General features: G+C 40.6%; 4 protein-coding genes across 4 annotated transcripts; all 4 read right to left on the bottom strand.

The window, feature by feature from the left end:
• Positions 1-812: 812 nt before the first annotated feature.
• On the bottom strand, positions 813-2,297 carry LOC104443735 (60S acidic ribosomal protein P1). The gene is made up of 3 exons (XM_010057248.3): positions 2,086-2,297; positions 1,771-1,980; positions 813-1,101 (listed from the first exon to the last, which is right to left on the bottom strand). Exons 1-3 carry the CDS (start codon positions 2,152-2,154, stop codon positions 1,048-1,050), a joined length of 333 nt encoding a protein of 110 aa, XP_010055550.1. The 5' UTR covers positions 2,155-2,297; the 3' UTR covers positions 813-1,047.
• A 4,959-nt stretch (positions 2,298-7,256) lies between these two features.
• Positions 7,257-9,998, bottom strand: LOC104443734 (protein cornichon homolog 4). The gene is made up of 4 exons (XM_010057246.3): positions 9,707-9,998; positions 8,655-8,836; positions 7,876-7,998; positions 7,257-7,768 (listed from the first exon to the last, which is right to left on the bottom strand). The coding sequence occupies exons 1-4, from the start codon at positions 9,776-9,778 to the stop codon at positions 7,732-7,734; spliced, it is 414 nt and encodes a 137-aa protein (XP_010055548.1). The 5' UTR covers positions 9,779-9,998; the 3' UTR covers positions 7,257-7,731.
• A 1,519-nt stretch (positions 9,999-11,517) lies between these two features.
• Positions 11,518-13,520, bottom strand: LOC104443733 (uncharacterized protein At4g22758). The gene is made up of 2 exons (XM_010057245.3): positions 13,078-13,520; positions 11,518-11,983 (listed from the first exon to the last, which is right to left on the bottom strand). Exons 1-2 carry the CDS (start codon positions 13,496-13,498, stop codon positions 11,826-11,828), a joined length of 579 nt encoding a protein of 192 aa, XP_010055547.2. The 5' UTR covers positions 13,499-13,520; the 3' UTR covers positions 11,518-11,825.
• Positions 13,521-16,340: 2,820 nt separating this feature from the next.
• Positions 16,341-18,998, bottom strand: LOC104443732 (uncharacterized protein At4g22758). Its single transcript, XM_010057244.3, has 3 exons — positions 18,352-18,998; positions 17,512-17,719; positions 16,341-17,022 (listed from the first exon to the last, which is right to left on the bottom strand). Exons 1-3 carry the CDS (start codon positions 18,682-18,684, stop codon positions 16,769-16,771), a joined length of 795 nt encoding a protein of 264 aa, XP_010055546.2. The 5' UTR covers positions 18,685-18,998; the 3' UTR covers positions 16,341-16,768.
• Between the last annotated feature and the right edge of the window lie 6,753 nt (positions 18,999-25,751).

The following is a 25,751-nucleotide window of genomic DNA, read 5'->3' as shown; positions in this document are numbered from 1 at the left end:
TCTTAAAGGGAGCGAGTAAAAGCAAAAGGGAATGGAAGTAAACCGTCTGTAGAATTTTCTGAAAGTGGGAGGTGATGCTGGAGGCTGACTCTTCTCTTCGCCGATGGTCTCTTCTTTACGTAAAATCAAACGCTTCTTGTTTTTATTTATTTATTTATCTATTTATTTAATGCACAGAATCCAAAGTCTTCACCTTTTTGTATTTTTTTTACAAAATTTTGAAAATAATACATTTTGTTTTTAAAGTTATATATAAGGAAGGTTACGCATGAAAAATGAAATTCTGCTCCAAATAAACTGTAATATTAAAAATAATTGATTTATATTCAAGTTAATCCCGCCGTAATTGACTCATTGGAAGAGTTTCCAATGTGCTCATCACTAACAAAAATACGAGATTCAATGATCGGCCATCAATCATTTTGCTTAATAAATCGTTCCACAGTTATTGGAGGAGTTTTGACAAAAACACAAGATCCAGTGATTGCTTAACAGATTCGTCCTTTTTAAACGAGTATGTTGCTTAACTATGTTCATTGATGTTGCTTAACTTTGTTCATTGTTTTCTGGATTTGGCTTCAATATTCTTGTTCTGTTTCAATTTGATCCGTCATGAAAACTAGTTACTTCTTATGTATCTTTTTAAGAAATAAATATAATTTCCTTTCTTTCGAACCACAGAGAGAGATAATGGGCTCCTTATTTATACAAGAGTCATTTCTTTTATCTAATGGTAGAGATTCAATTATTCTATATATGGGTCGCAGCACTTTGATCCGAATTTGCTAATCAACAGACATTTATACTTATCGAACGTCAATCTCAGCATACATTTGATTTGAAAAACAAAAATGGGTTGTGGATTTATTCCTATGTTAAACCAAAGTGCTTAGAGCTAAAATGCAGTGTAATTCCACATATCTGATATATAACCGAAGCTGCAATGGCATCTAAGGAGCAGAAAACTGTGACGAACTTTGTAAGACATGAACAAAATTCGAAAGCAAGAGATAACTCCAGTGGAATTTCTAACAGACCAAAATGCTCCTAATCAAACAAGGAAAATCCCATGTCATCATCGCTCTCTTCCTTCGGTTCCTCCTGAACACAGAACAAGAATATGCAACAGCATGAGATTCGGACCAAACTTACCAGCACGATAACTAGTGAAGAATGTCACATCTACACTCCACAATTAATGCTACATGATATCATAATCTTCTATTCAAGGATCTTGCAAATCTTACACGATAAGAAATCAACTAATCATGCACTCGGCGCATATGGAAAAGAGACACAACCATAATTAGGCTCCTACACGAGGCATAAAAACTATACTTCACACCCACATTTCACTGAATAAGGTCCAATATTTATAGAAAAGCACTTGATTCTGGATCAGCTCCAATCATTCTAAACTTTAGTTCCGTGTCCAAAAAAAACACTTTTCTGAAAATGGTTGCCTGTATTGCTTAAAATAGTTAATCTATAAAATAAAAAAAATTCATTATCTTCAATAATTCAATCTAAATATTTTTATGGATGATGAAAAGAAATTTGTTTAGTTATTTTGTTAAGTGATACGAGTGATATTTTTAGGAAAATATATTTTTTTAAATTATTTATTTTTCCGCGAAAACATGCACAGACAGCAGCTATGTTGTTGTCTTCGAGAATAGACGGTCAAATTCATCAACAGACAAGGCCATATATTACTGATAGCTACCCTAGTGCGAATCAAGGAACCGACAGCAAAGGAGGGAACTTTACCTTCTTCTCCTCGGCGGCCGGGGCGGCGGCGGCGGGAGCGGCCCCACCGGCGGGCGCGGCGACGGCCACGGCAGCGGCCCCACCGCCGGACCCGACGTTCGTGATGAGGTCTCCGACGTTCCTCTTCTCGGCCAGCTTGGCGAACAGGCCCGGCCAGTACGACTCGACGCTGACGTTCGCCGACTTGACCAGAGCAGCGATCTTCTCCGCCTGTTCCCAAGTCGCCGCACAGTCGATCAAAAACCAAACCAGCAAGCGACACGCGCAAGTTCACTATTCACAGACCGCGAGAGAGGGAGGGAGAGAGAGTCTTACGGTGACTGGGATGCCGTCGTCGTGGAGGATCAGGACGGCGTAGGTGCAGGCGAGCTCGCCGGCGGACATCGTTTTGTTGCGGAGGTACGAATCTGCAGAATTTAACGGCGAACGGGGTATGGAGATCGCCGACGGCGCGCGGAGAGACCTCGAGGAAGGGAGGAAGGAGGGGGGGATTTTCTACGGTGCGGCGCGATCTAGGGTTCTAGGGTTTCCTTGGCTCTGTTTTTATCACGCGGCGCGCACGTGATGTTCTTGAGCTCTCCCTGCGAGTGGGCCCAACTCGGATTGGTTTTTGAGCCTTTTGGCGTCTGGTCATGGGCTTAGAGTGGAGAAGAACCGGCCCGAACATTGCCACTCGAGATTAAAAAGATGGGAGAATGGTTCAAAAAGTCTTACAAATTGTACGGCGGCCAATTCAGTTTTAAATTTTTTAATTGTGTCACTTTAATCTTAAACCTTTTAATGATTTATCAATTTATTCATAAACGTCAACAATCATATAATTTTTATAAGAGAAGATGATACAAATTGTCCTTGAACTCTGTTCCAATGTACAATATTGTCCTTCCACCGATTCAAGTTCATAGACTATATTAAATATTTTCATATAGTTTATAGACTAAGCTAGCCACACTATGTAAGACGATCGGCATTAACTGGATCGCCACATTAGCGATTTTCAATTAAAATTAGACAGAAGGACTATATTAGTAATTCATTAAAAAATTAAGAACTAAACTAGCAAATTATCAAAATGTTTAGAACTGAATTGATAATCGTACTGTAGGTTTAAAAGTAATTTAACACAATTAAAAAATTTAAGATTAAATTGGCCATCATACAATAAATTTAAGAATTTTTGGATAATTTTCCTTTAATAGGAGAAATAATTTTGTTTTTCTTTTGACATTTGAGGTAACAATTTAAGCAACGTTAAGAAGGGGATAGACATTGTGCAACATTTGGAGAAAGTATTTGGAAAAATACAATGATTTTACATCAAAGATTTTTTTTTTAAAATGCAAATAGTACATAGTAAATTGGAATTGAAAAGTGCATTGGTAATGCTACTTGGAAAAAAACTACACTTATAAAGTAATTTAGTGTGCTTTCTTCTCTTTCATGGTTATATTTGGTATGTACGATAATGTATTGAAATGCGCCAAAATTATTAGAAATTCAGGAGTTTAATTTCATATATTGTCACTTTACCAAAAAAAAATTTCATATATTGCCAATATTTTTAAATGGGTGCGTGTTGCCGTGGTTTTGATGGGGACTTAATTAAATCTAAACCCGAGTCTCGAGTCGGGTTGCGATTATTCTTCTTGGTCTAAATCCATCTAGACATTCCTATTCATGTACTTAATCTCAAATGGTGGCTGTGTCACGAAAATAGATCCGATGCATTCGCTTCAAACTGAAATGTCTAGTTACATTGATTTTAGGAATTATTGCTCTCACCATGGAAGGGAATAGTAGAAAGTGAATAAAGAGAGGAGCTTTCAAAAAATACAAGAATTGCACAGTCCTTAGACGATTTAAATGAGGGAGAGCATCTTATTCATACATGAATTCTTCTCTCTGCAGCCATTGATCCCTCTTGAATAAACAATGGAAATTCAATCTCCTTACAAGTATACGTTTCCATTATATATTTGAAATATTATAGGGTCTCTTAAAAACCTTTTTCTAGAATTCATGGTTTTTTAGGCCAAGACATGGGCTATCTTGACTTATTTTTTTCTGGTCTATTGGGTTTGAAAACCTCTTATTATGCGTTTGGTGGTCATAATAAAATTCAGAATATGGTAAAATTCATCCTATTTTACTTTTAGTACTTATTCAAGACAAGATAAAATCAGAAATGAGAGAATTATGGACCGGATAAAATTATTCCATGAAAGAGGTAGGATAAAGATGAATATAATTTGAAGTTATTTTTTCAAATAAAAAAATTATTAGCTTAGAAAATTGTATATTTAAATATAAATAATATTTGAGTTCCAATATAAGAATTTCACAATAATCATAAAAATTTAGTTTTTTAATGTAATGTTATTTTTATTTTATATTGATTTTAATTTTCTCTTACTATAAATTCAATACATAAATATAATATATTACGTATTTTAGATATTTTTATTTAGGTATATTTGTACAATTTATATGTAATAAAATTTTATTAGAGAATGATGGAAGGGGAAAAAATAAGAACATAAAAATAAATTAAATAGTGTCATGAGGCATATTTACTATTTCTGTTTGTAAACTTTTAGGTTTATTTACGTTGATATGTCATTTATACAAAAAAAAATGTATATGATATGATGTGAATATATTCAACTTTATTATTATGATTCATTAATTAATTGATAATAATGATAAGATATGATAAAATCCTTGAATTTTATACCTTATCTTATTTAATCCCATTATAATTAGGAACACGGGCGATCCAACGTAGTCTAATCCATTTCCATTATATGCTTGGAATATTCTAGGAGATACAAGAAGATTCCAAACTTCACCGTTCTTCGGGCCAACTCATTGGCTATCTCGGCATATTCTTTTGGTTCGTGGGGCTTGAAAACCTCTAATCTATAACAGAAGCCTGCTCAAGTCCCTTCGAGAAATATGAGTCTCGCCTGAAAATTTTTTAGCTGTATTTCTCAACTGGGCAATATAAAAATGATTTCCTTTTCAGACATTAACGGAGTGAATTATAACCATTATGTTTATGGAATCAATTTCTAACTAGAAATAGGCATTTTCATTTCCTCGAACCTACTTTCTGGTATCTTGGAGAAGGGCTTCACGGGATCTGAGATGGGCTCCCCTCCCTTTGGAGGGGTTGGCGGGGAAGCCCAATGAGGACTTTATCCCGTAATCCTAGCTAAACCCCCTGTAAATGGGGGTTAGCTGGGCACCCTGGGATGTCCGATTCAGGGTGGAGCCGTTTAAGGACTTGCCCAAGTTCGCCTTTGAGAAATCTCGCTGAGAAATATGAGTCTCGCCTTAAAAATTTTTAGCTTTCTTGTATTTCTCAAATAAAAATTTATTTGATAATGACACGAAATTTCTCCTCTGGGCAATATAAAAATGATTTCATTTCTTTTTATTTTGGGCGGACATTAACGGAGTGAATTATAATCATTATGTTTATGGAATCAATTTCTAACTAGAAATAGATTTTTCTATTTAAATTTGTAGGACGAGTTTCTTGGCAAAAATACGTGTTTGATAATAATTAAAAATTTCTATTGTCGAAACAAAAATTTATTTAATAATGACACGAAATTTCTCCTCTCGCTGAATGATTGATGGATGGCGGCAAAAGACCGCGCCCAACCTATCGTGGAGTAGCATCCATTGCCAAAACCCTAGGTGGTTCCATTGGCAAAGGATCGACCGCGTATTGGCAGGATGGTTAGGGACAGCGGCAATAGAGGGCGAAGGATGGTGGGCAGTAGTAGGAGGTGGTTAGCTGACGGCGATGGTAGAGGATAGTGGCCATCGATGGGCAATGAAGGATGGCAATGACAAAAGGTGGCCAACAGGCAATGACAAAAGGTGGCCAGCAAGCAACGACGACGGTGGGTGGGTGAGTAAGGGGTGCATGACAAACCTTTCTTTGAAACAATTTTTCTATTCCAAACCTGTTTTTGGAATAAAAATCTGTTTGGTAAATTTTTTTATTTTTATTCCTAAAATAGATTTTTGTTCTAGAAATAGGTTTGGAATAAAAATCAGAAGTAAAAATTTTCTACTTCTCTATTTTCTAACATAAATGAGAAATAAAAATTATTCTCATCGTTCATTGCCGCCAACCATCGTCCAATTACCGCCGCCATCGGTCGCCACTGCCGCCGCCGGTTGCCCCCGCCATCGCCATCGGTTGCCAACCGCCGCGGTTGCCCCGCCCGCCGCCGATCGCCGCCGTCGCCGCCGCTGCCCCACGCCACCGCCGCCGGTGCCGCCACGCCGCCACCACCGTTCGAAAGAATTTTTTATATCATTATCAACGAATTTCTATTTTTGAAATAGAAATTTTGTGTTATTATCAAATAGATATTTTTGCTAAAAACTCATCTAGAAATAGAAATAAAAAAATCTATTTATCTTCCAAAAATCAATTTATTGTTAGAATGGTTATCATTCGCGCCCTTACTTTTCATTTCTATTATAAACCTATTTCTCGACTTAAAAATTATTCCAAAAATTGAAAATGAAATTGTATTATCAAATAGATTTCATTTTCAGATTTGTTCCAAGAACAAAAAAATAGAAAAACAGACAAACAAGATGGTTATCACTCACATCCCAAAATAGGGCCGAGTTAGAGCGCGTTTAGTAACATTTTTGTTTAAAAATTGTTCTAGGAAAATGAAAAAAAATTTTTATTTCGAAACAATTTTTAACAAAAAAACTCGTTTGGTAAACTTGTTATGGGAATAAAAATGAATAAAAACACGTTTGATAAATTTGTGTTCTTTTTGTTTCTTTTAATTTTTAATAATTTTCTTTTATTTTTCTTATTTTTCTTCTTTTGGCCAGGTCGGCCTCGGCCATGACCGGCAACCGGGCGACGAGGGCGGTGGCCTCGCCCGGCCACGGTGAAGCTCGGCTGACAAGGCCAAGCCTCGCCTTGGCTAGGTGAGCTTGGGCTCGTCGGATTTGGGCAAGCTCGGGCTCGTCAAATTTGGGCGAGCCCGAGCTCGCCACTCGCTTGCCTTGCCCTACGCCGGTGAGGCCGAGCCTCGCTAGGGGCCGGCGCTCACGTCGCTCGGCCTTGCCGGGGCCGGCGACACTCCGGCGAGGTCGCCCTCAACAACCGTCGCCATGGCCGAGACCGGTGACCGACCAAAGAAAAAAAAAAAAGAAAAGAAGAAAAAAAAGAAGAAAAAGAGAGGAGAGAGAAAATTTGTTCTTAAATTTTGTTTCAGAAACAAGAAACACGTTTTTCTTTTTTTGTTTTGTTTCAAATGTGTTCCTAAAACAAAAAAATAGATTTGAAATAAAATACAAACAAATGCATTTACATTCTTTTTGTTCCCCAAACAAAAAAAAAAACATAAATTTTGTTTATAAACAGAAATAAATAATGTTAACAAACAGGGCCTTAGTGGTAAAATTACAGAATCGCGGGTGAGTTGATTTCTCTAACGTTGCCCAATTTGATGTTTCCCGATTCAAATATGGAGGCAAACACATCTAACTTGCCCAACAAGAGAGTCAAGTACAGTCATGGTGATTATGAGAAGTGAGGTCCTTGTTCCCCATGGAATTTGTAGGTCCAGAACTAACAACATTGAAAGCTCTTTGCAGAATAAATAATGCACAAATGCTTAATCTAATGTAAGTTACAACCCTCGGCAGAAAGGACTTCCATGAGTAACCCCTGCTCGAGCTTGGAACGTCACAAAGACAGAGATGGAACAGGGAAGAGAATATTCCTTAGCATAGAGCAGCACAGCCAAACAGAGATGGGAGGAGGACCTGATAGTGACTGAAAAGGCGCAACTTGCCTCATACCCAATCAGTCGAGATAATGAAAGCAAAGCATATAAATCAGGATTCCCCGTAACCCAAACATTATTGGAAGATCACGTGAACATGTGAAAATTCCACATGAGACTATCCTCATTCTTCGTGATCGTCCAGTGCGCTATAGATCAACCTGGGAAGAACATTTGTGTTTTAGCATCAGGCCACGGCTTGAAGATTTCAAAGGAATTAAAAAACGTGATAGTCTCATAAGCAAGCAGCCTTTCACTTTTGGCATACCAAAATAAGGAGAGGAAGAGCAACAATACTAGATAGCCCAGCTTAAAGAGCCTTTTCTTCTTTTCCCACTTGAGCATGTTGTATATCTCAGTAACATCTACCAAGTGCTTTTTCTGATTGTACCTAACAACAGTCACAGATCAGAGTTGGTCATCACCAGAGTCAATACGAGCAGATATCTTCACTGGCAAGGTAAACAGATGATCAACAATCAGCTCAGACAAGAAGATGTTTTCAATTCTTAATTTACACACAAGTTTGCATTTAGATGTTCTAGCTGATAATAAAGTTGCCTCATGATAATTTAAAGCTCTCACGTAGTATTTGCCATTAAATAAAAATGCAGTAAATAGAAGAGGTCAGCCTATCTTAATTATAACTATCATTCAGATAAGTCAGAGCTAGGACATGTCTATTTAAGTCCTGACATAAAAAGGGTTTGCATTTGCATTTGCACGACGGCCAAAGAGCATCATCATGCTCAGACTAATCAACTTTGAGCTGTGGGGCAAGAGTCTCAGGGATCATTAACTTGGGCCCAATGACGTAGTGTGAGCCATCAATTCAAGCATCTGTTAGGTCATTAAACATGTTACAAACCTCCAGGAAATTAAAAAGCTCTTTCTAGTATACATGATTAAAAATGCTGTCCTTGTTGGATGTCATTACAGGCGGTCAGCATTTCATAGAAGAGAATCATCCAAATCACAGAAAGCACAGCAAGTTTGGCTTCAAATATAAAATGTAATGCCATAAAAGGGGGAAGAAACTGAACTCACAGCGTCACATTGTAATAGAGGTATGGCACACACAAGAGGGCCATAACCCAATGTCTTGTCAAGACATAAAACAGCAACAAGACTCCCTGTCCGATAAACTCCGGTAAGATCACTGCATTAATCCGTGATGCAGAATCATAAGGGTTTATGTAATCGAACTCCAGATCGGCCAAGCACATGAGCTGCAAATGACCTCGAGAGGTTAGGCCTTATCACTTGTAAACATAAAAAGTCCAGCAAAGAATACATAAAGACCAGAATTTCATCGTAAGAGCAGCAGAAGACTGCCGCACTTCGCAGTTTGTGTATAATTACAACCCCCTAAGTGGTTAAGCACTCGAAAACGAAGCGAACAACCTGTTGCTCTAGGAACCACACCGAACCCATTGAACTGCAAACTCAAAGGGCTCCATAAAGAAAACCAAAGGCCTATGCCTGCCCACGACACGGACCGAAATGCATCACTCTTAGATCAAACAAAAATCGCTTTTTGGCCCTTTATTTATCAGCGGCGGCACTTCTTATGGAGAATCCCATTTCAAGTGAAAATCAAAAGCTCGGGAAACAAAAACAGAGGGAAAACGAAACGCTGCTTCGGGAAGCAAAAGCCTCCACAATGAAGCAAAAAAGAAAGGAAAAAAAAAGACAGCTTTTTGGCAATCGTAGAGAAGGAAAGATGGCGTTTTGATTTAATCGAAAAGGGATTCAGACGCGACACGCAGCCCACGAAGTCATCTGCTTCCAATCTACCATCGATTGCCATTCTAATCTCAACGCCCGATCGCTCTCCAAAGAGCTAAACCAGCGGAGAACCAACGGAGGGCAAAACGACACAGTTTTTATCCACTCCGAGGTGCTTCGTACCAAATTTGGACTCTATCTAGATACGGTTCTGCTCAAAGGCGAGGGGAAAGTGCAGAGGTCAATCGCGACTTCGAATCGAACGGCAGCGTCATACCACGATTCGACTTCGACCCGATTCCAAGAAAGGTGGGAAAACTCCGATGGCGTTAGGGTTTTGGTGGGTTGGGGAGGGGGCAGGGGGCGCTGACCTGGTAGATGACGACGACGATGAGGGCGACGACGGCGAAGAAGGAGACCAGCCACCCGAACAGATCCTCCATGAATGATACTGCTCGCTCGAGCTCCCCCTTGGCCTCGTCTTCCTTCCTCTCGAGGTCAATCCGAATTCTCAGAAGCCGCAGAGAGAGTGAGAGAGAGAGAGAGAGCTCGGGAAGTTGACTTTTGACTATTGAGGTGCAGAAGAGAGAGAGAGAGAGAGAGAGAGAGAGTACACGGAGGAAGAAGTCCAGGGGGGGCTTGTCTTCGGACGGAGATGGAAATGGAGTTGTACCATTTAACCCAAATGACAAGAAGGAACAGGAAAAGAAAGAAATTGGAGTTTTTATCTTTCTCATTTTTTTAATTCTTCCTCATTTTTTGTAATAATTCAAAGAAAGACATGAAAGTGACCTCATTTTTTAAAATAAGAACATGAAAATGATATTATTTTAAATAAGAGCACATAGTGTCCTTATTTTTTTAAATAATAACTTGAAATAAACCTTATTTCAAATAAATGTATGAAGTGGCTATATATATATATGACTCAGGGAACCCGAGCACCGTACCAACACGGACAGCCAGAAAGGCCGGGGTAACGGGGATAAACCCTGGGGGCAATACGTGCTAGCTACCACACACATGTCACCAGGTAAGTCACCCTGCAACGCCCGGAAATCGAACTCCTCCTCTTGCGTTAGGGGGAGAAGCTCGCCATTCTAGAAGACCACCTGTGGATGGTTATATTAATATCAAATAAGGCATGAACTCACCGTTTGATGAAGAGCAATTTTATCTTTCAATTTTTTAATTTATTTTTTTTTTTTATGTTTTTTCCAAATTAAAAAAAAAGAAGAAGAAGCAAAACACACGAGAGGGAGGAGCCGCTGCCGCTTCATTTTGGGCAACAGCAATGGCTAGCGACCCGCGCCAACCAAAGGTGAGGGCTTGCTCCATCGATGATAGGGTAGGGACCACAAGCGGGAGGGCTTCCTCCCACCTCTGTTTTTGCCCCTTTTTAAAATTTTTAATTTAATTTAAATTTAAATTGTAGTTGGATAAAAATATCCCTAATCAATCAGAATCTTTTGCGAGTGAGCGAGTCGACAGGGCTAGGCCCTTATTTGAAAAAGTCATAATTACTTTAGGCTTTTCTTTGAAACTAATATGACCACTTCAGGTCCATATTTAGAATAAAATCTACTTTAAGTCCTCATTTGAAAAAATGATAATACTTCATACCCTTATTTGAAATTTTCTTTTTTGGGGCTTGATTTATTTTTAATTCTTCAAGAAAATATCAAAAGCACATCTGAATTTTCGCTGTATGACAGAAAATATCTCTCTCTACTTTCTGAACCTACAAATTTGTTGCTTCAGGGGTATTTGTGCATTTATTTTCGTGATTTTTATTTCTCCTGGACCTCCTCTTGGCTTTCTCCCCGGATGAATTAGAGTCAATAGTTGTAAAGTGGTGCGAGGCAAGAGTTTTCGAGTCTTTCAAACAAGAGAGTAAATTTCAGCTGGACTGAGGTGGCAAACTTACGGTTAAAACAGAGGTGTGTTTTTAGTACTCGGATGAAAATAGAAGCATGCTTTTGGTATTTTCCTCCACTACATTAGACTATTTCTATTTTGACTTTTTGCATTTTTCAAATTTTCGACTTTCATTTAGCAAGAAACATTAAGAAAAAAAAGTCTTTCTAATGGCCAAATATCGATAAGTATGACTGCCTATGGTTCTTGATTATCTTTTCGAAACTGTCTTAGCATGATTTATTTACAACTTATAATCTAGCCATGAGTAACGCAATAAGTATGAAAAAGAAAATATTTACACTAGATAGCATAGGACTTTGATTTTCATGGCCAATATCATCAATCATCCCGAAAAAAAACACATTATGGCTTCCATAAGAGAAATCCATCCGACCTCTTGGAGCCCCCGACCTTGAGAATTTACAAACATGAACCCAATACACGATCCCGTTTGTTCCCACGTAATTCGCCCGATTCGCGCTTCCAGGCACATTGGACTCTCACGCGCATTGGGCACGTCCCAACTAACATGATTTCTCCATCCATCTATTGAACCGGGGAGGGCTTGATCTACAGGAGGAAATCCATGAGATGGGTGAGTGGGAGTGGGGAGTTTGCCTCCATGCTGGCTTGTCCAGAGCAAGAGGAATTGGAAGATGTGGAGCGCTTGCTGCAGAGGAAGAAGTTCCTGGACCCCAAGCTGATCAGCTTCTCCTCTGGCCGTAGACCTGCATGCAAATGCAAAGTGCCAATTCCTTGTGCAATTTCAGTGCCTATCCAAGTTCCCGGGGGTACAAATGTAGAGTAAAATAGAGAATCAATTTGGTAGACAGATGTAAATATCACATCACAAGAAATTCAAATTTTGTAGACCACGATACACAAGAAAAAGGTTGGTTTTTGCCCATTGGATTTTGATGATTTGATTTGATTTGATTTGATTTGCCTGTAGGGGTGAACCGGTTGATAGATATTGAAACCGGACTAGAACAACCTTACTCAACTGATTTTGGTTTGATTTCTGATTTCAAAATTTTGGAACCAGCTATTATCGGTTTGTAACTAAGTGTGGAATTGAACTAAACCGGAGAATTGAATCAAGAAACCCTGATTCTCTCCTTTTTAGTTTTACCTTACATCTTGTATTCTCGTTATATTGCTGCCTATGACTCTCGTAAATAGGGGAATGTTTTACTAAAGTTATCCTTTCAAGGAAAAAAAAAGAAACAGAAAAAGGAAATATTGACAGGGTTGGTTCAGGATTTACACGATATTATAGTTCTAAAAATTGAGAATCAATCTTAATATAATAGGTTCTATGCTCCATACTTAGAAGATTAGAACTTACTCACCTCGAAGCTCATCCCTAATTGGCTGTGATAAGGACATGTTTTCTCCTATGCAAAGTAATTATGGACAGGATTGTTAAGAAGAAGATAATCATTGAAAGTCTGTATCTCTTATTGTCATGGAATCATATATGGTGGATCTATCGAATCATGATGATCGAAATGTCTAAACTTATCGGCAAAGTACACTATTAGTCAAATAAAAAAATAAAAAGATGGCCGACCAATCTTCTTAAAGTTCAAATTTTTAAGCTTTAAATATGCACAAAACAGGACAAAACTAAGTATAGAAAACTTAAAAAAAAATAATAATAATTAAGCCCTCCAAGCCGAGAACTTCGTCAATACTAGGTCAAGATTTTCTTTTTAATATGATTTTGGTTTGAGGAAATTCCAAGTCAGCACAACACAGACAAGTTTCGTGGAATTTAAGAATTAAAAAAAAAAAAATGCAAAGCTGGTGGAGAACTCACACTCCAAGCTGAAGGGGGAGTAGTGAAGCTCGAAGCAGCGAGGGTCGCCGCCGCCTCTCAGCAGCGGCCGCCTCTTCTCCCTCGCGTACACCTCCACGCTCGCCCTTATCAGGTCGCTCACGCTCTTCTCCCGCGCCATCACCACATGCACCGGCCCCAGGCTCCTCTCCACCGTCACGTTCAGCAGCAGCCTCGCCGGGCCCCCTCCCGCCGCGGAGGCCGGGGGAGGCGGCGGCGGGGGCGGCGGGAGGAGCCTCCGGGGGACGGAGATGAGGCCGCCCCGGCGGCGGACGAGGTCGGTGTGGCTCTCGGGCGGGAAGGTCTGGAGGGACCAGGCGGAGGGCGCTCGGACGATGGCGGCCGGGGGAGGGCGGGCGGCGGAGCGGCGGCGGGCGGTCGGGTGGTGGGAGCGGAGATTCATGATTATTATTTTGTCGAGAGAGATTGCGTCAGGGAGCGAGATGGCGATTGAGGCGCAGAAGAGATCAGGGAGGGAGTGTTTTTTCTGGACGTTAATGGGGGATGGAGAGACAGCGCGAAGCTTCGTGGAAATTTGGCGGGATACGCGGCTGCTCTCGTGACGGCACTTTTTCGTAGGATTGATAGTACAGCCATCAAGTTCAGATGGAGTTTAAATTGATGCTCGAATATAGCCGATTTTGTAACGTATTCCATTTAGGAATGAGTATGACTTTAGAATAGAACCTAGGAATGAAGAATTGGCTAGGGGTGTGCAACAGAATCCGTCTGAACTGGGACGACCGGACCGGACCGAACCGGCCGGTTTTGGGCGGTTCCCACGGTTGGCGGTCCGGTTCCCGGTTCCTAATCTTGAAATCGGCGCCGGTTGGTCCGATTCCTAGTTCCAAGGTGGGAATCAAAACCGGACCGGACCAAATTTTTTTATATATAATTTATATAAACACATATAATATATAATATTTATATAATATATGAATATTATATATGAAACTTATTATTGCAATTGAGGTAACAACGTGGCCAAGAGACCACCAAAACTCTTGTTGTTACTTTTTATTTATAGAGAAAATTTACTTGTTAGTTTCATTTTCGCTATTCTTTCATTTACTTGTATCGACAATACTTTGTAAATTGCAAAGTCCTAGCAACTAAAATCTTACGTAGGTGTCACTCTCAGATGTTTAGAAAAGAGTGATCTGTCCGCTTGAGACTAAGAGAGCATTTCTAGTTGATATTGATGAGTGAAGGTTGCCCTCCCGTGCATATTCTCCATTTCCACGACTTTTGTAGCTTCCCATGCTATCATGGGTCTTGCCATAAGTATGCTTTTTGTAGATTCATCTGTCTCTGTAACCATTCCCGCTCTTTGAATTAGACCGATGGGTACTCATCTTTCCCTTGATCGTAGGACAACGCTCTAGGAGTTTCTCGTGCTCACACTCTCTCTCTTGCTCCCCTCACTTGCAAACGACAAGATATTTCAAGCCTCAAAAAGTCTCATATCAACTAAACATTCAAAGCATAGAAGAGAGATTGTCTATAAAACCTAAGCCAAACACAACCTTTAATCAAATTGTTCACCTAAAATTAAGCCAAACACATAAACTATGATTGATATTTACGCAAGTGAAGTTTGAATATTTTGCACGTGAGAACATGTGTGAGTAGTTTTATTAGATTGCTTGTGAATTAAATTTGATTGATCGGTCCGAAGCATAATCGTTCTTTAGTGAATGTTCGTTTTTAGTGAAAAAAGAAAGTACCGATTCTATTGGACCGGACCGGACCGGAACCGGAACCGATGGTTCGGTCCGGTTCTCGGTCCTAGGACCAAACGGTCCGGTCCACGGTTCCCAATTTTGGGAACCGATTCTCCTGGTCCGGTTCTTGGTTTCACCTTGGAACCGGACCGAATCGGGAACTGATCACCCCTAGAATTGGGCGATGAGGGTATGTCCAATCTCAGGTTTTAAGATAAGTAGAGGTGTTTCAGATTTCAAAAATTGAAGAACCTATATTAATATGTAAATTTTAGGCTGGTTTTAGGTTGGTGAAACTTGGAATTAGAACCTAAACCTATAACAAGTTTTTGTATTTTTCTTGATCTATATCTTCACGGGATCTTGTGGTGTTCCGTAGTGTCTAATGATGAGTATATAATATATAACCACTAGTCTAAATTTCCATTTATGATAGAGACTTAATATAAGTTATGGTGGTCATTAAAAGTGGTGATTCACTATAATTATTTGATTAATAATACATATGGAAACTAGATAAACTCTAAAATCAACCTTAAAACTTGTGACGGAGTAGTTTCCAATCTCCAAGGTGTGCATGATAGGTTATGGGGTTAAAAAAAAATGAAAAACCTATTTTAACAAGTAAATTTTAAGTTCCAAGTAGAATTTGTATATAACTTGAAATCGTTTACTCCTAGTTCCATTACTTTATAAATCAATTTCGAGCTTTGTCAAGTATATTGTTATGCAATACCCTAATTCACGCAACCGGAAAAATATCATTTTTTTCTCGTCGAGTGAGAATTGAGAATATGAGATTTTGCCCAAAATAGATAAATAAGAGAACGGCGATAGGGGCACCGACCGAAGAAATAGTTGTCCTTGGCGCACTAACCAAATAAATGGAGACAATGGCCACCGACCTATTGGAAATTCCATACGGTGGACTTTGACAAGGATTGAAATCGAGGCGGCACTGCATTGATCACTTTTATTATGCATTTTGACTATTAAAATGAAATAAATTAAGAATTTATTAATAGGGTTTAATACCATGAAAAACATTAGATTAGTACACCCCTAACAAATTTAACTCGAATTAATTTATCAACCACTAAAAACTCAAACTATTGACTTAGTGATAAATTTACCTTCCATTAAGTTTCTATTAAATTTTACTGTTAAATTACTGAATTAAATAACATGCGGTAGTCAATGGATATACTAACTTGGAGTTTCATCTTATGTTTGTCACAAGTATATTAGTTAGTGGTTTATCGAAATATTAGTCCAAATTAACGAAAACTAAAGATTGATAAATTTATTACAAATTAGCATATTTGGGATTTTTAGTTATCAAAAAGTTAGTTTTGAATAAATTTATCTCTGAATTTAAGATTTTTAGTGATCAAAAAATTACTTTTGAATAAATTTATACTAATATACCGAATTAGAATTTTTCATGGTATCATTCCTTCACTTGGATTTCTGGTGGGTTTTCATGTTCCTTTGGTTGTCTCAAGGTTACCCAAAAAGAAGTAACAAAAAGAATTCCTCGGTTCAGGAGCATAATATAAAGTTTCCTCCTTTTCCAATATTTCTTTTCACATCTCTCGTGAAAAGACATTATATACATTAATACAATACATTGAAGTTCATCTAACTTAGTCCCTGCAAAACCCGCCCCACCATTTCACTCCCGTCCACCATCATAATAAATACGGCGGACTCTCACACGCTTTAGCTATACGATGCAATGAATGCATCCACCTTGTTATGTATATACCCAATACGCTGAATCAACGCTCAAACCAGACGGCATCGCTCGCAAGTTGAACCAGAGGACACCATCTGAGGAGCTGGTAAAAACTCTGAATTACGAGAGGTCGAATCGAATGAACGATAGCCGTTAGAGCAGCATGAGGCAAAAAAATTTATGCCGCCCGACCCTGGAAGCACATCGAGGGTTAGTCTTGTTGTGAGCAGATGATGATTCGCCAGAGCTTATGAGCCCGCCTCATGATTTTCGCGAGCTTTCGAGCTATGAAAGTTGTGAACAAGAACATGGGAGGCGGGCTCGGTGGAGAGACGGTCCTCACTGGTACTGCTTTATCGGACACAAAAGAAGCCGAGAATCCGTTGTTACTGAGACCAGCAGCGGCTCTTCGCAGATAAAAGCTTCGGCTGCCCACGTCCCCAAGAAGCTCTGATTTATCCAGACCTATACAGCACACGACATTCGAAATTAGATTCCAGATGTTCTTCTAGTTGAGCAGAGACCCTGACTCATAGAAGATATTCGTCACAGTGTCACACTGTGGATTTACCGATTACGGTCCAACTTTTTCACGAAATATATATGGTTTTTTCACAGAATACCGGCAAAGTAAAGGAACTTTGAAAGATTCTGCAGAACCCGAGAGGCAGTGACTAAGAAAGTGTGATCTCTATCTTTCCTTTCGAAGGCAACTGGTTTGCTATGTGCCTTAATTTGAGATTCCTATTGTTCAATACTTTCCAAAAGTCGTAACATGACTGCACTTTGATTTAGTTGGCTTGACTCTCGTCATAGATCAAGCATACCATCACTGAATATCCAGGAACTTCACAAATTGCGCAACTAGTGCCAGCAGAATCATAAAGGTACCCGATTCCCAAAACTCCTACATGCCACCATAGGAAGTACCGAACAATGAGATTCTCAACTTACTCTGAAGGCTGAAATAGGAATGGTGCAGCTCGAAGCCGGTCAACTGATCACAATCAATCTTAGGCATTCGCCCTTCTTCCTTATACTTCTTCATAACGAGCTTGATTGTGTCCTCCACACTGGAACCCAATTTGGCCATCATCCTGATAGGCCCCGGACTCCCTTCGATTGTCACATTGACCACCACCTTGGCTTCCTTATTGTATCCCTATACACACACCCAAAAGTTTCGAAAAGATTTAGAGTTTATTCTGCACATACAGATCGAGCAACTTCAGATCCATAACTAAGAAAAATCAGAAAGCTGAAACCAAAGATCCCCCTCTGCAGCTTCTAGATTTGTCTCTCAGTAATCAATTAAAGCTACCCGAGTTTTCGATCTTGAGGCTGGCAATCGATCTTATGCATTTACCTACGATCAATCTACCTGAGTCGCTACGCAACAAGTGAATCACACGCCAGCAATGTCTATGTCTGTGGTTCGATAGCACATCTAGAAATTCCAGAAATAGGTCAATCACTGGTTCATGCGAACGGAAACGTTTGATTTAGCTACTATGTATAGGTGCATGTCATCTATTATCAGCTATACCAGCACCTGCTTTTGCTTGAAGGAATCAGCTAATCCCCTTCGACAGTTAAAACAGAACATGATCGATCATTATACAAATTGAGCTTGAGAAGCCAAAGAGTCAAACCCCATTAGCCAGACAAGTCAAAGCAAACAGATCCAACGACACAACCCAACAGTATTCACCAAACCCATCAAGAGCCATCTCCCAAAAATCTGAACATGCAGCTCAAAATCAAGAACAGCACGGAAAAGTTCGCAGCTTTTACCTCCAATCTGCCGGGAGAAGCGCTACCCATCAAAGAATAAGACGAGGCGAGCACATCCGTGCAGCTCAGGGGGCTGAACAGAGTCCCGTCATTCGAGCTCGCGCTCTGCCTCAGATCCCCCGGGGGGCCGCCACCGCCGTCCCCGACCAGATCTTCCGCGCTGCTCCACAACGCGGGCTCGGAATAGCACCTCCGGAGCCTCCTCGCCGGCTCCGACCGCTTGAACGGAGTCCTTCGAGCGGCGTGAGCCCGGCGGGGCGAGGGCTGCGGCGGCCTCCTCCTCCGGCCGCCGGAGGCCGCCGCGGCATGTCGCCGGTGATCCCTCCCTGACATGCGAAGAAAGGGAAAAAGGGCGCTCTTCTTCTTTGGAAGCAGCTTGGCTGTTGTTTTCTTTCCCTTCGATTACGTGCCACTTTTTTGGTAGTTGAAAAGGGATGGAGTGGAGATTAAGGAAGAAGAAGAAGAAGAAGAGATTCTTTGGCCAGTTTTGCGGTTCAGACAGGCTCGTGGGGCGGAAATTCAACTGTTCTTTGTCGGATTTCGCCGGTTCGGTTTGGGAAAACGTGGAAGCGACGGGAGTTGCTTTCCTACATTTCCCCCCAATTGGAGGAGACTTCTTCTTGAGGCAAAGTCAGTGGAGTTCTCCTTAGACGATTCTTCATTTTTTCCTTTTGGCAATATATAAATTTTCTTCCATCAACTGAAAAAAATTAAATAATGTCAGGATATCTTTAAATACCTGAATAATCTTAATCGAGAACATTCATCTCTCTCGTTCCACGCTGCACGAATGATTAGTAGATCACGAGGATTGACATTCTTGGATTGCCCTAAGGAAAAGTAAAATATGGTAAGTTGAATTAAAAGTTTAATATATATGTACGCTTTTCATTGTAAAAAAAATTTGAAATTCAAATTTATACTATCAGTTCACCACTTTCGAAATCGCAAGGAAGAAAGAAATGGGATGAACTCGCTACCAAAATGGTTAGGTAATAAATATGATGTCTACCTTCCAAGAGGTCGTGAGTTTGGTGGGCGGCGGAAGGGAGCGTCGAAATGTTTCGTGCCGAATCACGTGATTGTATCATATTTTCGTGTCGAGAGACTTTCCGATGGCAGTACTATTCGGCTTACTAACCTCGAATGTTGAATCATGAAAGATGTGGAAGAGTTAGCACTTGGACCCAACTTTTTACAGTCTTGTACGAGAAAACGCCAAGACGGGGGGGCGGGCCGACCGTCCGTCCATCTTGACAATTTAAAAAACACCAATAAAGCCGACTCCTCCCAGGTTCATGTTTTGTCCTATATTTTGCGCACTCGAATTGATTTTTATTTTTTTCAAGGAAATCGGCAGTTTCCTCACTCGACTGTTTAAACAAATGACTGTCAATTCTGAAACAGTCTCTCGCCCACTAAAAGGGCGGTGTCGGTGTCATGAATATTTTATACATAGATTAGGGCAAAGTCGGAAACATCAACGCCTGTCTCCTTCGTTGAACGACGGGACAAAGCTTGAAGAAAAGGATAAAATAATACAAGCTAAAGCATAAAAACTAATGACGAATGCACGATCCAGCCAACCCCCGAATAATTGTGTTATTAATCCGATCGAGATTGGACCGCCGGTGGCCTGATCTCTGAAGTGTTGCGATAGAGACTCGATGAACTATTAAAATAATTAATCGGCGACAATTAAAAAAAAGAAAAAAAAGTATTATGAAAAGTACTTATCTTTGACATAATAAAAATTGAAAAATTCAAATGTGCAATGTCTCCATAAATAAGGTCACTGTCGATGCCGTGCATATAGAATGTTAGATTAGGGCATTCCGAGTTGTCTTTGACCTATACGCGATTTTGGGGTGGCAATTCGTAGGCTAATGCCCATCTTACCCGCTTGATAATAACTCCTTTACAAATAAGGTGGGGACTATAGTAAGTACCAAATATTTCGAAGAAGACACCCTGTCTTCCCGTTAGGTTCCTATCGCATTTAATAGGAAGATATGTGTGTTTTGAGGGTGTCTAAATATTGTTTTTGTTCCTTTGAAAGCACGGTTTTGTTTCGTTTCGTTTCGCTTTTTTTGGAAATTTATAAAGAAGCACTTTCGATTACTTCCGAAGTAATAATTTCAACGAATATGACGGCTCCCGATGGTGGAGAGATGTGTTTTGCATGACCAGGTCTAGATTTTTTTTTTAAGGACTTGCCAATGGCCGTGGGGTGGAGTCGGACTCTGAACTGGGCATGGGCCGAACGGGTGATTGGTTCAGGGAGTCATCTAAAAGGCCAAGCTAGAATTGGTTTTCATAAGGTCGTTCTGCTTGCATGCTGATAACTAGTCTTTAGTCACTAAAGGATAATTTAGGACCTATTTGATAATGCTCCAATTCCTTCCTATTTTGTATTTGTTTGTTCTCTGGAATAGAAAAAAAAAAAATTTATATAGTGGCCAGGGAATAGATTAATTGTCAGGGAATAGATTTGAAACAATAAAAAAGTAGAAAAAAATTACTTCTTTTTAACCATTGGCCTGGGGCTCCGCTGGATAAGAGCTCCATTGATCCTTGCCCAAAGGTGAGGGGTTCAAAACCCAGTGAAAACACTTAGTGTCTTAAGTGTGATGCCGGAGTAATGGGTCCTTCACTAGCGTCACCCCAAGTTTGCTTGGCTGGCTATCGGCTGTATAGGGTTCCTGGGTCACAAAAAAAAAAAATCTTTGTTTTCGGGAACCATTTTTGAAACAAAGTCATTTTCTTTTTTTTCTTTTCTTCTTCTTCTTCCTCTTCTAGCCAATCATCGAGCCTTGCCATGGCTAAGCGTGATCAAGTCTCACCTAGCCATGTTGCTGGCTCTTGTCTCTAGCCGGTTGCAAGCCATCGCCAAGGCTTAGCAATCGACTAGAGTAGGAAGAAGAAGAGAAGAAAAATAAAATAAAAGAAAGGAATGGGAAAATCTCATAAATTTATTAAAAAAATTAAAAGAAATTCTACATCATTTTTTTTTAGTGTCGTACCAAACGCATTCATGTTGTTTTTTTATTCCGCTAACAAAATTTTTGTATAGTTATTAAATGCGTTCGAATGTTTAGAAACTCGCTTAGGGAACATATATTGAAAAAAATATTTTTGAAGAGAAATTATTTTCATAAATAAAAATGTTACCAAACGCACTCCTAATTATTATCAAGCATCACTTAACTTTGCGTCACTTTTCTACCTTGGATCACAATCTAAATCACATTGTATATTCAAGGGATCATTCGTTCTAATGTGAACTCAGCGACTTAAATGAAAGTGAAATCAAATGTCAAAGAAAACGGATCATAAAAACAAATTGTGATCTATGATGCAAAAGTGCTTGTTCATTGAGTTATTGATCGATAGGACACCAATCATTGAGTGGGCTCGGGCATAACTTTTTAAAGAGAGGCTGAATAGACTCGAGAGCAGTGGCTCGCTCATGAGGCCTAGTCCGACCCTCTTTGACCAAGCCCGAGTGCATCTGGTCTCGTGTCTCCTACGTAGCTTTCGTACGTATGTTGCTAGCATGCATATCTGAACAATGCTATATGAACTCGAGGTTGGACACAGGTTGGCTAGGCCCATTGGCCTAGCTAGGAGTTTCTCTAGCCCAATTAGAGGTTGCGCATCGAGTGGTTTCTAGAAACAAATTGTGACCTGTGATGTGAAAGTCCTTGTTCATGGAGTTATCAATCAATAGGACTCTAATCATTGGGTGGGCTTAGGGCATCAGTTTTTGAAGAGAGGCTGGGCAGACTCGAGAACAGTGGCTCACTCATGAGGCCTAGTGCGACCCTATCAGACCAAACCTAAGCGCATCGAGTCTCGTGTCTCCTATGTAGCTTTCATAGACAAGTTGCTAGCATGAATATATGAACAATGCTATATGAACTCGAGGTCGGGCGCCGGTTGGCTAGGTCCATAGGCCTAGCAAGGAGTTTCTCTATCCAATTCGAGGCTGCGCATTGAGTGCCTTCGACAAAGTAGGGGATAAGGTTGAAAGGCCACAAATTGCAACAAAGATTGTAAATGATGCATTGCCGACACCCTTCGTACCATAAGCGAAAAGCCAGCAAATCTTCGGTTAGTATCAAGAGATAATGCCGGGCACGCGGTTAAGGTAAGACCTCACGTTTCTACAGGGCACGAAGCCGTGTAAACCTAGCTCGCCGACTATTCTGTCTTCGAGGCCATTACTTTGGCGAGACAATCACGTCGACATTATCATCCCATTTTTGCATAAGGAAACGTCCTTTCATATTCACCAAGACTTTTGTTAGTTGGCCTTCCACATGATGAATTGGTACAATTATTATGTGGGACGAGGAAAGGAGAGAATCCAACAACAGTGTCTCCTTCCATTCGGCAACTTTATCCCCCCCACTCCCCCCTTTCTTTTTTATTAGATGCGCGCGCGGCCCGTCCCTGGCATGCCTTGAGAAGTTCAGCTCGGTGCCACCGGTGGAGAAGAGATTAATCATAATTAAGCATGGGATAAGGATTAAATCAATCACTCTTTTTGTGCATGAATCTGTCAAAATCGCACTCACTGACCCAATTACATGCTCCGATTTTCTCTCTCTCCCCTTTGTTTATTTTGGCCATTTGAGATGCTTTCACGGTGGACGATCAGCACTGAGGCTAATTATTACAACTTACAAGATGGTGTTTTCTTTTACGTAAATAAAGCACGTAGAGAGCAAGATTATGATTAGCCTCGTTGCTAGCTTAACCCCCTCATGAAGCATGACTCTTCACAGTGGCCAAGACCTCGGCGATCACCGACAGAATCATGGTCAAAGTCAAGATAGCTTCTCGGAGTGCATGGATTTAAAGTTTGATTAGGATCGAGATTATATCCGGTGCGGGGACAGATTCGGACGCCTTTGGCACGCACCTGACGCGACCCTGAATGAGAAAACAAGAATATGATGCACCCCCGACATCTGGTGCAATCATCAAAAGAAGCGCGGGAGTCGATAACTTCGTACAGTAGAATGTGTTTCGTGAATAGAATGTTTTATTTCAAGGATGATAAGAAATCGACTTACCAGTTTCAAGGATAAGTTCTTAATACGTACTTCAGAACGGCATTGATACTTTTTATGGATTTGGATAGTCGAGTTTTCGTTCAAATTTCTCTCGTCTCTCGAGGAAAAAGAGGGGTTTCTTTTGGCGTGCTGTTCACTAGGGCTCCACCAGACTTTAAGTAATGATTTCTTGACGCGATGGAATTCTTGCATGATATAAAGTTACCCACCTACAGACAAATTCTACTGCTCTTTTCTGAACTCAGATAGGCTCCAGATCACTTGACTCAAGGCACTAAATTTTACATTTTACTTGCGACTGGAAACCTTTCTTTCATCACCATATTGACAGCGAGTGAAAGACTTTGCGAGGAGCCTTATCCTATACAACAATTTTGTCCTCTTTCGAGGACATGCATGATGATGAAGAGTAGGATAGTGCCCGCTAGTGCTAGGCATTTCATTGGCCCCAGGATCATCACTCCTCGTTGCAATGACGCCGACGGCTGCCAATTCGGTTCCGACTACGACAAGCTTGTGCTCAATCGTTGGAGGAGGATTAAGAGCCGTCATCCGATCGTATTTGACGGTTGCCAATCACCGAGGGCCACGTTAAAGCGTCGCGCGACGTGACCATCACATAGATATAACAGGACGGGAGCAAAGAATCATGTTAGTCGTGGGACATGAACATCAGATCGAACTGGCGTGTATCGGACTCTCTCGGGTATCATGTCAAAGGAATTCCGAACGGATGTCAGGTGAAAGGATGGAGAGAAGCACACGGAATGAGGAAATGATGCCATTCCATGTCGTGGGCTTCGACCAAGGCGTGCCTTCGCTTGCATTCGTTCCTTTCTTTCTACAGCCCGCATTGCGAGTAGAGAGAGAGAGAGAGAGAGAGAGAGAGAGAGAGAGAGAGAGAGAGAGAGATTTTCAGTGAGGCACGGTCCACGCACAAAATCATGAGATCGCAGGTGGGGGCCAATCATCAACCACGAGCCTCGAAATCGGGGGAGGCGGGGGGGACCCAATTCTCATGATTGGATCTCGATCCGTAATCCCCTTTACTTTCACCTTTGGCCTTTTCCTTAGTCAAAACCGATTAAGTAAAAGATCGATCGAAAGGGGATCTCAGCCCACTCCACCGAATCTCTCAGTCTTTTCCATTGCTTTTTCACTTGCCGAAATCTCCTACACCGGTCTCCTCCGATAAAGACTAGGGGGGGAAAACCACTGCTCCCGTAGTGAATTTCGGACGTAGTCTCACGTTTCGTTTCTCTAATTGGCTAGTTCAGCGTTTGGCTTGTTCACATAATGTCTGTAGATGCCCTTTTGTCTTGGTGTACCGTGGTCATGATTGACACGACGGATATAAGTGCTAGCTTGGAAAATTTGGACATTCGGCGTCACGAGAGGATCCATGATGTATTTTCGCAATGACTTGAGCGACGATTGGGTGGTGGAGAGAGAGAGAGAGAATGTGGATTTGGTATTGACCAAATTGAAATTTGTGGACGACGATCACGTTTGAAAGCGCCACGATTATCAGAATCATGATGGGTTTTTCGGCTGATTGACTTTGGGACCGCATTACGCTTGAAGATAATTTGATCCGGCGTTAATTTCCTTTCGACCTCACTCATTCACTCATTCGAACATGATCTTATGTCCACCATTTATGTAAATAAGAGGAGCATGTCCTCGTACTTGGCCCTAAAATCAAATTGCTAAATGTGGGCCTTGACTAGGTTTGGTCAATCATTCAAAGCCTAGGTATAGGCTCAAAATGGGAGTGATAAAAGATGAATTGACAAACTGATGTTTTCTGAGGTTAAGGAATATTGCAAAGGCGAAGAAAGATGAACAATGGCATCCTATATGAATAGCCATCACCCACATGCCAATCTCTTTCAGTGATTGCTTTTGGCACAAGAGTCCCCACCTCGAGCATCCAATTCTTGACCAAATTGGAAATCCGGGATCATATGTGAAAAAGTGGTTGAGATTTTTGAACGCGCAAGAGTATGATTTGATGGTCCAATAGTTATAGTTACCAACGGCCAATAAATACCGACAACCTCTTCTTAACAATTGGTTATTCACTATGCATATCACATGCTATAAGCTATGTTGTTACTCGTTTGCCTATACTCTCAACAAAACTAGTTTTTTTTTCTTTTTCTTTTTTTTTGGGAGGGATAATCAATAGGGGTAGGCATGGGTTTAGGGTCGACCTTGGAACTAGACCTGATTGATCCCACCCGGTTAGTTTTGGTCCAATGTTTTTGGAACGAGCTATTATCAATCTAGTTCTCAATTTTGAATGCAGAGTCGAAC

Source organism: Eucalyptus grandis, chromosome 5 (genome assembly GCF_016545825.1).
Source record: "Eucalyptus grandis isolate ANBG69807.140 chromosome 5, ASM1654582v1, whole genome shotgun sequence".
Lineage (NCBI taxonomy): Eukaryota > Viridiplantae > Streptophyta > Magnoliopsida > Myrtales > Myrtaceae > Eucalyptus > Eucalyptus grandis.
The sequence above is the reverse complement of the archived record's forward strand: the minus strand, read 5'-3'. Positions and strand labels throughout refer to the sequence as shown.

Coding starts and splice junctions, on each gene's coding strand:
- LOC104443733 (XM_010057245.3), bottom strand. CDS start 13,498: ATGAATCTCCGCTCCCACCACCCGACCGCCCGCCGCCGCTCCGCCGCC. Junction 11,984..13,077: donor CTCCCCCTTCAGCTTGGAGT/GTGAGTTCTCCA, acceptor ATTTGCATGCAG/GTCTACGGCCAGAGGAGAAG.
- LOC104443735 (XM_010057248.3), bottom strand. CDS start 2,154: ATGTCCGCCGGCGAGCTCGCCTGCACCTACGCCGTCCTGATCCTCCAC. Junction 1,981..2,085: donor ACGACGGCATCCCAGTCACC/GTAAGACTCTCT, acceptor ACTTGGGAACAG/GCGGAGAAGATCGCTGCTCT. Junction 1,102..1,770: donor CGGCCGCCGAGGAGAAGAAG/GTAAAGTTCCCT, acceptor TTCTGTGTTCAG/GAGGAACCGAAGGAAGAGAG.
- LOC104443732 (XM_010057244.3), bottom strand. CDS start 18,684: ATGTCAGGGAGGGATCACCGGCGACATGCCGCGGCGGCCTCCGGCGGC. Junction 17,720..18,351: donor CTTCTCCCGGCAGATTGGAG/GTAAAAGCTGCG, acceptor GTGTGTGTATAG/GGATACAATAAGGAAGCCAA. Junction 17,023..17,511: donor TTCCTATTTCAGCCTTCAGA/GTAAGTTGAGAA, acceptor TGTGCTGTATAG/GTCTGGATAAATCAGAGCTT.
- LOC104443734 (XM_010057246.3), bottom strand. CDS start 9,778: ATGGAGGATCTGTTCGGGTGGCTGGTCTCCTTCTTCGCCGTCGTCGCC. Junction 8,837..9,706: donor TCGTCGTCGTCATCTACCAG/GTCAGCGCCCCC, acceptor GGTCATTTGCAG/CTCATGTGCTTGGCCGATCT. Junction 7,999..8,654: donor CTCTATTACAATGTGACGCT/GTGAGTTCAGTT, acceptor GACTGTTGTTAG/GTACAATCAGAAAAAGCACT.